Source organism: Pleurodeles waltl, chromosome 8, assembly GCF_031143425.1.
Source record: "Pleurodeles waltl isolate 20211129_DDA chromosome 8, aPleWal1.hap1.20221129, whole genome shotgun sequence".
In the NCBI taxonomy this organism is placed as follows: Eukaryota; Metazoa; Chordata; class Amphibia; order Caudata; family Salamandridae; genus Pleurodeles; species Pleurodeles waltl.
The window spans coordinates 1,199,116,521-1,199,133,929 of record NC_090447.1 but is presented as its reverse complement, the minus strand read 5'-3'; the positions used below and the strand labels follow the sequence as shown (position 1 = coordinate 1,199,133,929).

The 17,409-nt window shown below is 40.5% G+C and overlaps 1 protein-coding gene across 1 annotated transcript in view; it reads left to right on the top strand.

Moving 5' to 3' along the window:
- The window catches only part of COG6 (component of oligomeric golgi complex 6), a 521,976-nt gene that overhangs the window by 236,628 nt on the left and 267,939 nt on the right, over positions 1-17,409 (top strand). The window contains exon 11 of the mRNA XM_069205482.1: positions 10,717-10,781. Coding sequence (XP_069061583.1) covers positions 10,717-10,781 — 65 coding nt within the window. The remainder of the gene's footprint in view (positions 1-10,716; positions 10,782-17,409) is intronic.

Genomic DNA, 17,409 nt, shown 5'->3' with positions numbered 1-17,409 from the left:
TGATTAGCTATCACTTGTTTTAGTTTATGATTTCAATCTAAATATGTCCGAATGGATCAAAATGTCAAGTAACATCGAAGCGTTGAATGAAGTGAAGAGGATGAGATGGAGCACCATTTGCAAAACAAAATTAGAAGAATGGAAACTTCTTATAAGAAATGCAGAGATATTTGGCAGCTTTCTGAATCCTCATCGCTCCTTGTCACTTTGGGCATCAATTACTAAATTATTAACTGACACTTACCAGCAGCAGTAAACAAAATACTTTATCTGAGTTCAGACTTCATATGAGGAACATTTGGTTTAAGCCTACCTTAGAAGCACTTAAAATCAGGGGTGGGTACAAATTACAAAAAAAAAGAAAAAAGATACTGAAACTTCTCTCAACTTTAGAGAAGAAACTATCATAAGCTGCTCTGGGAAGAGGAAAAGAAATACATTCATCAACAGTGACTACTAATTTACAAGCTCTCCAGGCAGAGAGACCAAGCCAAATTCTGTCAGTCTATAAACAATGTTGATCATAATAAAAGTAGTGGATTTGGAAACTGGGTCAGCTGACTAGATTGGGTAAAACACATACAATATCTTTATTACACATTTGATACTGCTGAATGCCTTACAACTGGCTATATATCAGTCAATTCTGTCGACCCCCAATGAGCATCCCTCTTCCAATAGACTTGTCACTGTTAATAGCACAGTGTTTCCCCTCAAGTCTATTAGATCTAATGTTGATGCAGGCCCAAACGACATCCTGGGCTTTTTATATAAGTTTGATATGGGTTACTGAGTTCAGTGGTTGTTTCCACTATATCAAGCCTCTTTCCAACTTGCACAAGTGGCCAACTCTTGGTGTCTCTTGGGACTATCCTTCACCCTCAATACAAACAGGGGTGAAAGATCTGATCCTACTATCATCTAATTGCACTTTAGATGTGAAATCCAAGGCCTACTCCAGAATTTTGCTAGGAGAGCTAGAAAGATGGCCTGGGCAAAGAAGACTAATTCTATTCCTTCAAACAGGGTTTAGATCCAGCTGTAGCACCATAGATAATATTCTAAACCTATCTTTTATGGCTCATACTTCAACCCTTTCATATGGAGTCCCTCAACTTTCATTGACTACACTGCCACATTTGACACAGTTGATCATTGCATTCGATGGACCAACCTTATTAAATGGGGCATCCCTTCCACCCTGTTGAGAGTTAATATTTTATTGTATTCTGAGCAAAGGTTTGAAAAAGGTTCCCATGTGTCAGACTACATTAAGTCATACAGAGGGCTCAAACAAGGATGTGTCTTGGCCCTTCTATTATTTGGCCTCTACATAGCCAATAAAGCACTTTCTGTGACAAGAACATTTCCCCACAGGATTAGTTTGCAAAAGGTCAAATCCTTTAATGCACTGGTGACCTGGTCATATTAGTTGAAACCAGGGTGCGTCTTCAGAAAGCATTCAATTAATTGCATGCATATGAGCAACTAATTAACTGGTTGCCAGCTAGCCAGAAACCAAGCAAATTCAGGAAACATAAAAACAAAGCAACACAAATAAACTTTGCAACACAGTCTTTTCAATATGAGCTACCCATCACTTTATATTTATTTAGGTGTCTTGCATGCTGATATATGCTCTCCTGGATTTTACATTTCTCGTATCAATAATAAAGAGTCCACTTTAATCTTTTCACTTCGCAGAATAAATGTAAAATTACAAAGTTTCTGTGCTGAAACAATTCTAAAAGTTATTAGAGCTAAATATTTAACTATACTAATTGATGCTCAGCCTGCTTTCCTAGCTTAATGTTTACCTGTTATAGATCTGAATTCAATGCAAGGTCTACAGGAAAGTTTTCTGTCTCTTCTAATATGCACAAAGAACTCAAATGCAGCTGGAATTTGTCTTAATTAACCAGAACATAGCATATAAAGCTGCCTTCATTATACACTGTTATCAACTTAGCTATGCAAAAGCAGATGCACTAAAAAACCCTTTGCAACAACTGCTACAGGAATATGGAGACACCTCAAATCCCTGGACAAATTCCTGATCCTCCACAATTAGAGACTTGGACATGATCAGTGCCTAGGAAAACAATCTGTGTAATGTGTTTTGAAGACTACCATAAAAATGGTTATTGCTTACCTCTTATGCTGTTATATGTAATGCAACCCTACCACACAGAGGTAAGTGATTCCTATAATTCATTTCATAAGCTATATTATTTTTTATAGTCACCAAAAAAGGCATGCTGTTGACATATAATGGCAGTGTGCTTTATGATCTTTCCAGTTAAAGAATCCGGACATGAAGGGTTGAAATAATCAAACGAACTGCAGTACTGCAGACTTTAAGCCATTTGCCCTACAAAAAAATGTGTAGGTGTTGTGGTGCACTGAAATACTGCACAAATACTATGACTATTCACATTTGCTGCACTAGGCAACATTTTAAAACTGATTTCCATATTGTGGAAGGAGAATGCAAGGACATAGACTCACTAATGACTTTCCCACATCATCCTAGTAGAGCAATAGGATATAGCTGTACTAATAGCATATCTTATAGAAAGAACCATTGAGGCTGTCTGGTTAGGTGTATGGTTTTAATCTGAGTCGTAATTTTTTGTCCCTGCACGTGGATGCATAGCTCCCACAGAATCTCCCTAGCACTTGATAAAGAAACTTTATATGGTTGGTGAAAACGTGGAAGCTTGTGATGATATCAGCGTGCCTGAATATGGTGACAAGATCCTTTAAGTGGGGGTGAACCAACTTATGTATTGTTTTCCTTGTAATCCAGGTCCCAAAAGTGGTGGGAGAATGTCATTAAAGAAAGAAAGTAGGAGGCAAGCAAGGAAATACGCTGCAGCAGATTGTGAATCACAATTTAAGATATTTTTGGAAACTCAGGCTCTGGCCCACAAAAGGGGCCTGAGTGGTGGTGGTGGGGCTGCACAACAACTTAGAAAGGCCTGAAAATACTATTGAAGTCCCTTCAATAAATGAGGGAAAAGCTTATAGTCTTGTCCCAGTTTTGGTAGAGTACGGCCCTCACTTGAAAGGCAGGCAGGAGCAGTTTGTGAACTACAATTTTGAGTATTGGTGGAATTGCAGACAATGTGGAACTGATAGGGCATCAATCATCTATTTTTAATAAGTCACTAATTCTTTCTCTTCCCAATAACTGGCATTTACAGTGACCAAACTGTGCATTTACCTGTAACATAGAGAATATCATTACATTACACCCTTGTCTATCTTCAGATGTGTTCAATAATTCTCTACACACATTGATAGTCTGGAGGCATTATGCCATGATATACACCAAGACACAGTTTGGGCATTGGTTAAGGATGTTGGAGGGTGGTTATTAGTAGAGGTAAGTACACACTGTCCACTAGCAATGATGCCCCCAAGATAGTGTTAGGGCCAGTCAAGGTCTTAAAGCATTAGCCCCTGGCTCAACCCCTAGTAGCTTGGCAACTTGCATGCAGACTTAACTTAGGAGACAGGTATGTAAATTATTTAAATACACCAATATAGTAAATAAGTAACACAAAACACACAATAAATATCCCACATCATGTTATGAAAATAGAAAATATTTTTATCTTTAAAATGACACCAAGACGACATAAGTCCAATATAGGGAACCAGAGTTATGATTTTTTAAAGATTAAATTGAAAATATGCTTTCTAGTGCTTAGAAATCAGTAGCTCCATCCGGGGACATCTGGTAGCGCTTGACCGGGATAGAGTCGAATTTGACCTTTCCCGGAGTTTTTCTCGCTCTACATTGTGCGGTCCTTTCCAGCAAGCCATTTCGGATGTTACGTTGTCAGACTGCTTTTCTGCGAGGTCCCAGCCAAATCCTGGAATCCTGGAGCTCCTGAGCTTTCAGCGGGACAAACCTGAAATCCTGGCCAGGTCGCACTTGAAGGTCGTCATCTTGACTCATGACGGCGAGTCGGTCCGCTTATGGAGCTTTTACCAAACATTGCACACTTCTGGAACTTCTCACTGAAGATCCTCTTGAGGGTTCAAAGTGCGCAAAACACACATCCAAGGGTCTAGCAGCACCGAGATGGTCCTTGGAAGTCTAGGACTTCTGTTCCCCACAATGCACCTGGCCAAATCCTTAAAAGTCCACTGGACATACTCCAGGCTAGAGACGTTTATGGTAGTTGGTGCAGGCAAGCTCTGTTAATCTGTTGCTTTCAAGGAGTCCAGTCATGAGCCCTTTTTTAAGCAAAGCAAAGTCCTTATGTCTGTTGTTCTAGTGTGCAACAGCAGCAGTACTTCCATGTGCAGTCCTCTGGGTTGCAGACCAGGATTCCAGCAAGACAATCTTCTTTCATCTTGTGATTTCAGGCAGCAGATCAGCCACTTTTATTCAGTCATCTTGGGGGACATGCAGGGGCACCCTTGTCCAATGAGCTGCAGGGTGCCACCAAAAAGCATGGCAGCTTCCTCCAAAGTGTGGCATTTTACTGTCCCATAAAGCACTGCACTTTGAAATTCCAAGATGGACAGTTTTCCTCCAGAGGAGCAAGGCTTGGTTAAACCAGCCTACTGGTTTGACTCATTTCAATCTAGATATCTGCAAATTCTTTCCTGGGCCTGCTATCTATCTGTTGGGTACAGAGGCATTCTTTTCTGTCCTGCTCAGCCCCCTTCCTGGCTTGGCCTCTGCAGCTGCATACCTCGCCCCTTCAGATAACCTTTGCTCACTGCAGACCACTTTTCGCCTCATCAAAGCAGTCTGGCTAATCCTGTTAATGCTGACCAATCAGAAGAGGCTACTAGCAGGCTGGAATTTAGCTTACAGAAAAGAAAGTCTGGACAGATTTTCTGTATTAGTTATGATAAATTCAACAGTGGCAAGTTGATGGATTGATAATTACCAATCTTTTGAGTCCTTTCATGACACATTGAGCTCCTTCCTAGCAATACTTGTGCTTATGAAAAATATTCCCATGTTAGCCTGTGGGGCTAAGTATCTAAAATGAGTTATAATGAAAAGTGCAGTTTTTCCCTCACCAGGTCATATAAAGCATCTTTTATAATGTCCCTGTTTAGAGTTACTTGCCCCCACCCATCCCAGGCATCTAGGGACATCTTAGGGGTGAGTTATATGTACAAATAAGGTAGATTATCAGTACCTTTAATTCCAAAGTGGAATTGGAACACACTTTACTTTTTAAAGACTGTCTGCACGTCAGGGCTGCCTTTAGAAAAGACTGCAGGGAACACAGCAGTGCACACTCCAGTGCAGGAAATCTACTGGGCCTCTAAACTACCCTTCCCTGTTCTATATGTGGGACGTACAGATAGTTTGAATTCTCCTTGCCCCGCCCTGTTATCTACTAGGGACTTCCAGGAGTCTGACATTACCAATCGTAATTATGCCACTTTACCATATACCTTTCATTTAGAGCACTGGCCATGGGCCTGTTTAGCAGAGCCCAGGTACAGTCAGGGTCAGCTTGCACCGGTATCAGTCAGAAACATTGTGGTAAACATGCTAAATGGATGACTTTCTCACAGGAAATATTTCAGTTATCTACTAAAGTGCATCTGTCTTCTTTCAGGAATTTCATAAATCCTAGATCTAATGTCTGAAATTTTGGGGTTAGGTATATTTCCTAAATGGCAGTGGGGCTCAAAATTTAAAAGCTAGAAAATAATTGTTTTTGAGAAATACAGCTATTCATGTGCCTCCCTCATAATCTATTAAGAACATACACCTTGTAAATGGTGTGATAGACATCAGGATTGACTATTGCAACTCTGTTTATGATGGTCTTCCTCGATAAATGTGCATCAAATACAGAAAGCTCAAATATCTCTACAATCTATTCAATCACCCATTCTCTGCTGTGTTTTTGACACCATTTACAGCCAGGTCTAGAGGGTAAGCAATAGCAGCCCTGATAAATGTAATATTGGCTTATGGAAAAACCCTGTAACCCAGAAGATATTCACCTTGGGTTGAATTGGGTCCTCCCCTTCACTTAGGTTGCTTTGGTGCAATTTTATGGTTAATCCCTAATGATATCCCAGTTCTGATATGATCAGTTGGAATATGATCAGAGTGAATGATTATATCTACTGATCTCTATGTAGTGTCTCAGAGTAACTCTAGAGAGAAAACAGATTTAAAAATGCTTTCAAATCGTGCTTAAGAGTTAAGCACTAACGGTTCGGGGCTCTCTGTAATATTTTGCCTAAAAGCAGGGATTTGATAGGAAAAAAAAAGAGTTATGTGTCACCACATTTACGGGTACCTAAGTGTTCAAAACAAATTAATACAACCCAGGTATTATATGCGTGTAGGAGGGAGAGCTGAACCATAGCAGCCAACCATCACAGCATCAATTAGATCTTTGTGTGTACAGGGAGTGCAGAATTATTAGGCAAATGAGTATTTTGACCACATCATCCTCTTTATGCATGTTGTCTTACTCCAAGCTGTATAGGCTCGAAAGCCTACTACCAATTAAGCATATTAGGTGATGTGCATCTCTGTAATGAGAAGGGGTGTGGTCTAATGACATCAACACCCTATATCAGGTGTGCATAATTATTAGGCAACTTCCTTTCCTTTGGCAAAATGGGTCAAAAGAAGGACTTGACAGGCTCAGAAAAGTCAAAAATAGTGAGATATCTTGCAGAGGGATGCAGCACTCTTAAAATTGCAAAGCTTCTGAAGCGTGATCATCGAACAATCAAGCGTTTCATTCAAAATAGTCAACAGGGTCGCAAGAAGCGTGTGGAAAAACCAAGTCGCAAAATAACTGCCCATGAACTGAGAAAAGTCAAGCGTGCAGCTGCCACGATGCCACTTGCCACCAGTTTGGCCATATTTCAGAGCTGCAACATCACTGGAGTGCCCAAAAGCACAAGGTGTGCAATACTCAGAGACATGGCCAAGGTAAGAAAGGCTGAAAGACGACCACCACTGAACAAGACACACAAGCTGAAACGTCAAGACTGGGCCAAGAAATATCTCAAGACTGATTTTTCTAAGGTTTTATGGACTGATGAAATGAGAGTGAGTCTTGATGGGCCAGATGGATGGGCCCGTGGCTGGATTGGTAAAGGGCAGAGAGCTCCAGTCCGACTCAGACGCCAGCAAGGTGGAGGTGGAGTACTGGTTTGGGCTGGTATCATCAAAGATGAGCTTGTGGGGCCTTTTCGGGTTGAGGATGGAGTCAAGCTCAACTCCCAGTCCTACTGCCAGTTCCTGGAAGACACCTTCTTCAAGCAGTGGTACAGGAAGAAGTCTGCATCCTTCAAGAAAAACATGATTTTCATGCAGGACAATGCTCCATCACACGCGTCCAAGTACTCCACAGCGTGGCTGGCAAGAAAGGGTATTAAAGAAGGAAATCTAATGACATGGCCTCCTTGTTCACCTGATCTGAACCCCATTGAGAACCTGTGGTCCATCATCAAATGTGAGATTTACAAGGAGGGAAAACAGTACACCTCTCTGAACAGTGTCTGGGAGGCTGTGGTTGCAGCTGCACGCAATGTTGATGGTGAACAGATCAAAACACTGACAGAATCCATGGATGGCAGGCTTTTGAGTGTCCTTGCAAAGAAAGGTGGCTATATTGGTCACTGATTTTTTTTTGTTTTGTTTTTGAATGTCAGAAATGTATATTTGTGAATGTTGAGATGTTATATTGGTTTCACTGGTAATAATAAATAATTGAAATGGGTATATATTTTTTTTTGTTGAGTTGCCTAATAATTATGCACACCTGCACACACAGATATCCCCCTAACATAGCTAAAACTAAAAACAAACTAAAAACTACTTCCAAAAATATTCAGCTTTGATATTAATGAGTTTTTTGGGTTCATTGAGAACATGGTTGTTGTTCAATAATAAAATGAATCCTCAAAAATACAACTTGCCTAATAATTCTGCACTCCCTGTATATACCACTTGAATCATCACTCTGGTATGGCATTTAAGGCAGGTCATCTTAACTTCTCTTAGATGAGGGTTGACATATGGAAGGATGAAAGGGATTGGATTCAGATATTTAACACTATTAAAATCATATTGTTATATCTAATCCTTCCAGTGGGATTTTAGGGTACCATGTGCAGTTTTAGCCATACTGCATGCTAAAAATGTACTACAAATTATGGGACTAGGCTAAGGATTTTCCCTGCATTTTGTCTCTCTTGCAGGGGTATGTTCTTACTTTGTAAACAGGAGATGGACTCTTGTCCCTTTTTTAATGTTAAGGGACCTCATTGCTTCTTTTGTGATAGTTTAATATGCGTTTCTATTGGTATGGCATGATAATATTACTTCCTCAGGATATTTCTAAACAATCTAAAAAGATGCCTTCAGCTTGCTGTAAACTGAAATGAGCATTGGCCAAAGCCAGTAGCTCTCTCCTTGCTGACTAATTGGTTTGCAAATACTTTTTTTCTGATGCTGTACAGTATCAAGGAAAAAGCAAAAAGAAAAGAAAAAAGGTGCACTGACACGCTGCCGCTGGCGATCATGCATTTCCCCCCTGCGGGCGCATGAGTCACCACACATGCATGCACCAACAGAATGACACAGGCGCCATATGTATTGCTTTTTTATTCACTGATCCAAGATGGTAGACACCACTTGGTTCGGTGGATTGAAAAAAAGAAAATGTTTTAGCGAGCAGGCTCTTTCTGCACTGCGGAGCGGGCCAGCAGAAAATGACAGTTGCCTGAATCTCCAGAGCAAAAACTAAATACAAAAGTATGAAAAGTACACAAGCAGTTTGATGAGCTACAGAGGAGTGGGTGGATGAAGCAAGATAGAGAGGGTGGTAAAAAGGAAAAACAGCACGAGCGAGAGCAAGACAGGGGTGGGGGAATTTAACAGGAGGGAAAGCATACAAGAGAGGGAGATACCAACAAGGAAACCGGAGGAAGGCAGGTATTTGTCAGGGGTGCACAGAAGAGCTGGAAAACACGTGCACTCTCAAGAAGTGGTTATCCAGAAAGGAAAAAAGCAGTTCCCTAAAAGTGAACAGTGGAAGGATACAAGCCAGCCACTCAAGAGAATGGTAAAAATGCAATACTCCAGGGAAGAGACAAGCGCAAGATGAGGAAGGAACTCTTTTGATTAAGAATCAAGCTAATGAGACTGAAAATAAAGGCAACTAATAGCAATCAATGGTCGAGTTGTAAGCTCACTGAAAGTTGTTGTTAAACCAACAAGAGGTCTTTTACAACTAGGGTGCTTTCAATGTCTTGTAGGCAAGACATAAGCTGTATGGAATGAATACATGGTAATTGAGATTCCGAAATATTTTTTTAAATAAGTACTCCCTGAAACACTGGAGAATAAAGGGTGCCCTCTACTCATTGCAGAACCATACTCCACCAAACATGACGGAAAGATATCCTAATAAGAAATATCTAACAGGTAGAACCAAGCTGTTGCGGTCACTTTAACTATCTTTCACCAGTTGTTTGAGAAGTGAATTAGTTAGAAGGCACTTACCTAACAAGTTAAAAAAAGAACAGTAGCCAAGTGACTGCCTTTAGGAAAGGCCTAGCTCACTTTCATGCATTTGACTTGGGTTGGAGATTTTATGAAACAGTATGATTTTTGTCCAGATGGAAAATAATCATGAAAATAACCAGAGATAGGGCACATCTACCTGACCTTGAAATAAAAGAAGAGAAGACAAGCAGAACTCAACAGCTCCAACTTTTCTCCCCCAAAAGCAGAACTACTTATTTCATTTGAAGGTACAATGAAACAACATATACGTACAGACCTTTCCAGAGAGGCTCTAGATCACATGATCAAATCTCTCTCTCAGGTGTAGCAACTGATCATCAGTTACCTTCATGCTCTCCAACCATTCAAGAGCAAGCAGGGTCACAGGAACCTTGAACCAGTCTGTCATAGCTGTAAATGACTCATTCTAAAGACTACCTGTAAAATAACCCACATACTCCCGCACCCTGCAGACACCATGTTGTGTTCAGATGCTCGGTGTAAAACCTGCGGGACTTACTGCCATTGCCATTTGACTGTATTACCTGAGTCATGGTTAAGGCCTCGCTGACAGCATCACAACCTGAGGTATAGCTCATTTCTCTTAACCATTTACGAGTGCTCTCTGTGACGCGATAGTTTCCGTGTATTACCTCATGGAGAGACTATGGTCAGGCAGTTAGGATTGTGCCTAATACTTTACTGAGAACTACGTAACGTGAGTGATAGGTGTGTCATCTATTGCATAAGTGGCAGGTGTATAATCTAAGATCTTAATGAAATCCCAGCAACACACGAAAACCAATCTCATTGTCCTTGGGGGGAGCTGTGTAACCCAAAGGACTGCTCTGCTGACCAAGACCATACTGAGACCTCTGTTACATGAGAAATAGCTCTATCATCTTCATCATTGCTGAAAGTATGTCCCAGCTCAGATCTACTGATTTTATGAGCTGCCAAGGGATGAAAGCTGAGGCAGACCTTCCATGATTCCAATTTGTTTATTGTTATGTATGCACTCAGAGGTCCATTTGTTTAATGTTTTCGGCTAAACGTGTTAAATATATCTTGTGCATTGCCAGACTAGTGTTTTTCTGTCTTATAGGCTTTTGGCCACACTAGCCTTAACTAGGCACCTTGTAATAGCTAAGTAAAATACAGTGCAATGACATACTTAATTTTCTTTATAGGCGTGGAAGAAAATATCCAGGAAGTAGTTGGGCATATCACAGAAGGTGTCTGCCGGCCATTAAAGGTAAGACGTTATTTTAAAAATACGATAAAACTTTAAAAAAATTGTTTACATTATTTTGCAAATTTTATATTAGTTCAGTGAAAACATGTATTACAGTGGGTGCATTTACCTGATGCCAAAATCGGGTATTGCTAAAAGACATGCTGCTTGCCGCATCTGTTAAACAATCATGGGGCAGGCATACTTGAATTTAACTCAGTTTATTATTAACTTGGATAATTTGTTTAAAATCTTTATGCCCCACACCACTTTCTTTCAGACTGATGGGAAATCCAGCCAGCACAGAAGAGGAAAGACTCTGTTTTGCATTGCATAAATTTTAATATTTGCTATTTGGCAGCACAGAATATGCCTGTTTCTAAATGCATGTCATTGTATCCTCCTAGGCCTCAGTTTCGAACATGCTCACAAACCTCCATTAACCCAAACTTTTTTCACAAATCTACTGAATGAGAAATGATTTTGAGAAGTACAAATGCATGCATCTCAGCTTGGGTTCTTGTTTAAATCCAGCCCCTGATATACTTCCATAAACAAATTGTTGTCCAAAGATTTTCATTTTTAGTTTGTGTTTTTGGATCATTACAGAAGTAATTTTGCTGATCCGGGACTAATTTTTCTGGACAACATTTAAAAAAATGTTGCAGTGATGATGTAATATTCCAGGAACCATGAGACCTATATGCTGTATTTTGGTGTAAAAACATAGATTTTGGGGGGTCAAGAAGTCTTATAGAGACAGAAAATAACTCTTCAGCAACCCTTCCGCCATTTTCTAAAATGGTGGCTATTATAGAAGAAGAAGTGACATATATAGAAATGAAACAAATACAAATGTCTTTTAATCCTCTTATGTATACACCAATGTTTCATAAGTTTTAGCACCCCATCGATGATATTTGTAAAACAGTCTGAAAGAGCTCTCCGAAGTTCTGCATGGATGAATCTTGACCATTCACGATTGTGACACATAGTCCACAACAACAGCAGTTTTCAATGAGGACACTTTTTCAAATTGAAATTCTTAAGTTTGTACTTCACTGGTTTAGTTGCAGCTTCTCCATCAGATAATGTATTTGTTGGAAGAAGATCATGCATCAGAATGTGACACTTTTATTTGTCTGACCGTCTGTTCCAGTTTCTTATCTGGAGCTACAGCATTAAACCTTTCCTCTCTGTCTTTCACCACAAAATGTCTTTGAATTAATTTTCTGTAGAGGTATGTTTTTTTCCACCTCTAGCTTCTTCACTCTTTCCGAATACCAGGACCCATATCTTGGGTAGTTTATGCAATCAAATTTGCGAAACATGGTAATCAGTGACTCCACAGTCTTCATGTGCATCTCCCAGTCACCTACTCCATCAGCATGTACCAAGTTTTTCACTAGAGCTATCATGTGTAAAACATTTCCCCAATACTCGCAATGTTCAGATTTTTCTTCACATTTTTTACAAGCTCTATGAACTTGGTTTTCATATTTTCTGATTTTGCACTGAGTGTATTGAACATTACCTGACTTTGAATTATGCCTTTTGAATGAAGTTCACCCTATGCCTTGTTCACTTCTGAAATAAGATATTCAAAACCTAATTTGTCATTCTTGTCCCAGAAAGCATTCCAACGCAGTGTTTCTATAGCCTCGGATATGATGAGTTTACCTTGTAACAAAGGAACTTAACAAGTTTCACTCAGTACAGACTGGACAGTTTTGCTTCCAAAGATTTCGGCCTCAATAAGTGCATTGTCTATGCCACATCCACTGAGATAACTTCCTGCACACCACAACATACATTTTGTTATGTGGAAAATGCTCATCATTGGATAAAAATCATCAAATTCTACTGGATTGCAAATGTCAGCTTCAATACGGAGAACACCATCATCCCAAAACATTGCCAGGATAGGCTGGTCTTTAAGCTGGGTGCGCACATTTTGGACATTTTTTAAAGCTTCGTATACTGTTGGGTAGTTTGTGACTGGAGATGGTATTACTGGTAAAAACCCAACCGTCTTCAGCGGGACGGTATTCTGGGAGATCAGAGCATGAATTCCAGCCCGTAGAGGAACTGACTTTTCTTCATCCTTTAGTCCACACTGAATAGGCAATAAGATAAATTTAGTTAAATCAGCTTTGCGGACCACAGCATCAGATAGAAGAGGATCCATGTCCTTAGCCACTTTAAAACTTTCTGGTAGACTGGGACGCTTTGATGGCTTATAGTGATTTTGCACACATTGGCAAGGCAGTTGATTTATAAGTTTGCAGCATCATTTGTTTATTCCTATAGCTGACACTGCTTGTTTTCCAGAACTACTGCATTGGTTCAGTCTTGAAAAAGCACCATGGCAGTATCATGTGTGCTGGTTATTCCAGACAAAGAAGAGCTGTCTTCAAAATCAAAATGATCAAAAGCAGCAATTGTAAATCTTTTATTGGTAAAGTGATTTGGAAGCTGTGTGCTGTCGGATTCAAAGATTTTACAGCATGAGCTGCTAACAAGTTCCTGCTCCGGTCTATGTTATTATAACTTGTTGATACACCAATCCTAGTCGTTGAAGTGATTAGCTCTCTACTTATGCACTTGTCATACATTGCATGGGCGGTCATCATGTGTAGCGGAGTTTTCTTTTTGCTGTGAGGTAATTCATAAAACATGATTTGGAAAAGACAGTACATTTGCGCAACATAAGCCTGCCGGTTCATGCGATTGCCTCACCAATATTGTCTGCTTCTGTTCCGAACTCAAGAACTTTATTTTGGAACAGTTTTGCTTTGCTGATACTAAACAGGAATGTGAAAAAATGGTAAGACAAGATCAGGCATTCAAGTCGACTCCCACGATTTGTGGAGCTTTGAGGCTTCACAAAATTTGTCATAAAGTTCAAAATTGAAATCTTTCAGGACATTTCTTAAAATGGTCCCTGCTCATTTTACTGCATCTTTTGATCTTATTTTGGCAGCAAGAACTTCAGGAGTCAAGTCAGCTGAGAACACCATAAGTGGCTTGTTCTTTTTGTTGGACTGACAAAAACAAATTCTGTCATTGTACATTCTCACCAGAAAAATCTTAATATCATTATTATGGATCAATACAGCTTCATCAGTGTTGACCATTATTTCTCTGATCTCACTGAGTGTGAACACATAGTGCTCAAGAGTGGCTTTAAAACTCCATTTGCTTTTTCAAAGACAACAAACTTAACTGAAGGCTGGCAGTTACGTTACTGCTGGTAGCTCATTGTACATTCATATTTTGAAATTTTGATTCAATGCAGTTCGGGTAGGCATACAAATCTGATGCAAATACACTCTGCTCACTGTTTAGATCAGCTGCTTGGCTGAAAACTTCATCTTGAAAGGAACTCGCTGCAGATAAAAACATGTTTGCCCTTTGAGATTCACATTCTCTGTACTTTGTTCTTTCATCAGTCCTGTTGGCCCTAGTTCTGGCTAAACCACAGATAACACATTGAGGATCTTCTGCTTTCTGATCAGTTGTTGGAGGTGGACGAAGAATAGCGGTCAATCTTCTAAGTGCATGGTCAATGGGTTTGTTTGTCATCACTTTCTCAGAAGACTCGAATTCTTGTTGTGATTCACTGATTTCTGCTATTTTTTAAATTGTTTTCCAGGATTTTTTCCATTGTATACGACTTGCAGCACTTGTTGTTACAATGATAAGATAATTGATCCTCTTCACCCATCAGTTCCAATCTTTTGAGAACTTCGTCTTGCCATAGCATGTCAAACTCTCTTCTGTCCAGCTGCAGTTGATGTTAGCTTTTCTTTCAGATGAGTTTGGCATATGACACATTTTCTTTGTTGAAGGTGTCCTCAGATTTTTGTAGTTAGCAAAGATCCTCTGCTGCCACCTGCTTCGCTCATGTTTACAAATTTGAATCAACGGGAAACATGAAACAAAAATAATATTAAAATTAATTGCCAGTATGATGGCTAAAACACATTTTGGAGCCGCAATTTTGGAAAATGGCGGAAAAGTCGCTTTGCGGAATTATTTTCTGTCTATATAAGACTACTTGATCCCCAAAACCTGTTTTGATGCCAAAATGCTGTGTATAGGTCTCATGGTTCCTGAAATATTACATCATCACTGCAACGCATCCATCATTTTTAAAAATGTTGTTCAGAAAAAACTGGCCCAGATTAGCAATGTCTACCCAAGCTAAATTGCTTCTATAATGATACAAAAACATAAATCAAAAATGAAACTCTCTAGACAACAAGTTTTCTTCAGAGGTATATGAAGGGGCCACGACTATCTTGTGCTGCACCGTTTTTCACTGCCAAGTGTTTCTTCTTTTGTGCCACTTTACTCAGTTCCATTCTACGCTATGATTGTGGTGAAGGCGGCTATAGTTATGCAGCCCCTATGCATTCATGGATTTTTTTCTTCTCAAGCCCTATCTCAGCACATGGAATGTAATGACGCTGTTTCTCAGTAATACATTTCAAGCATATGCAAATGAGGGGTTGGATGTTTTTTCTCCCCAGCCTGCTCAGTCATGCTAGGCTGCTATGTTATACCCTTAAGTGAGGTGAACACAACATGACTTTGATTTGAGTCATACAGCAAAGGTGATTTTTTTCTCCTAGTATGCTAGTTTCATAGATAGAAATGTTTCATTTTACAGCATTTACAGTATTTGAGAAATAAGTGTAAGTTGTTAATCAATAGCTCTTTCTGATGGATACATCCATCTTCTGGTGGACTCTTTATCTTAAGATATCCTTCCAGATGTTCGATTCATTCAGAAATCTTTTTCCCCCCACTATCTCATCGAGAAAATATGGTGAGCAGATGCCTCTTTAAATTTCTTACACAGCTGATGCGGCCCTGAATATGGGGTCCGGGGACTGCGTATTTCACTTTAGTATATATGTGGAAATATGCTGAGAAGGAAATGGCCTGTGGATTTACTTCACACTAAGAAACCATTAGAATGTTTATTTAACGGGCACGATCTGTTACAGATGGAAAATCATGGAACAATATATATTATCCTAATTTGGAGTGAAAGATGGGTGCTCAAGGAGAATGATTTTCCTACGTTTATATGAGTAAACAGTTGTAGAGAATCATATTTTTTGAAGCACATACTTTAACGAGGTTGATGAAATATTATGAATTGACAATGTTTATATGTATATATTCAAAGTGTAATGAACGTGCTCTAAGGAGGAGTCATTTCGTGAGTGTTTCCAGGTGTGGTGAATTTTTCTGAACTACCAATCCCAGAATGCTATATATAAATCAGGATGTCAGGAGAGGGACGGAATGAGCAGGGAAAACCACCTGGAAGAAGACATTGTCAAAACGCGTCATGGTGTCTGTTTGGAAAGCTTTCATCAAGGAAATAAATGAAAAGTGATTATTGCAACCTCCGGGAGTGCAGCGTCGTTCCTTTGTGTTTCATATGAGGGTTTTGGACTTTAACCCTAACACTGCACCAGCAGGGAGGCGCGTCGCTGTTTAAGACCAAAGTTTTTGTGGATGATATATATATATATGTTCGATGGCATGTGTAGCTGCAGATACACATGCTGTGCATTATCCTGCCATCTAGTGTTGGGCTCGGAGTGTTACAAGTTGTTTTTCTTCGAAGAAGTCTTTTCGAGTCACGAGACCGAGGGACTCCTCCCTTTCGGCTCCATTGCGCATGGGCGTCGACTCCATCTTAGATTGTTTTCTTTCCGCCATCGGGTTCGGACGTGTTCCTCTTCGATCCGTATTTCGGTTCGGAAAAGATAGTTATCCATCGGAAAATTAGACGGTATTGTTTGCGCTCGGTACCGGGTTAGTGCTAGCACATTGGCACCGAAGAAAGAAGAGCTCTGGCGGCCCTTTGGGGCTTCCACTCCTCGGCGGGGCCTGGTCGTCCCGACTGCGTCCATCTTCAAACCTAATGGACCGGACCCTCTTCCGCTTCTGCCCCAACTGCCACGCAAAGTATCCTTATACAGACCAACACTTGGTCTGTAATCTGTGTTTGTCCCCCGAACACAAAGAGGATACTTGCGAGGCCTGTCGGGCATTTTGATCCAAGAAAACACTGCGGGATCGAAGAGCTCGAAGACTCCAGATGGCGTCGACACCGGCCGCGCACACCGACGTCGAAGAAGAGGAGAGATTCTCCATTCCAGATTCAGACGAGTCCGAGAGCGAGCAGCCGAAGACGCAACAAACCGTGAGTAAACCAGCCCCGGTAAAAACTCAAACCAAGATAATGAAGGCCAACGGGACGCCACCGCCAACAGGCCATGGCTTAACCCGAAAAAACGGTGACCAAACATCGGTACCGAAAAAGGCCTCCCAGCAGCCGAAGACATCCGACTCCGGTCGAGATACCGGCTCCGACCAGATTCGGCACCGAGAGTTCGGCACACCGAAAGTCAAAAAGGTTTCCTCGGAGCCAAAAAAGACTATCGAAAAGATTTTGGTGCCGAAACATGCGGCCTCGGAGCCGAAACAAGGCCCCTATACAGAGGAACAAAGCCTTTCAAAACAATTACAAGGTCACCGATTTGAACAAGAACTGGGCATGGGAGAGCCAGACCATACCCAGAGGAGGCTGCATATACAAAAGGACACGGGGAGAATCAGAACT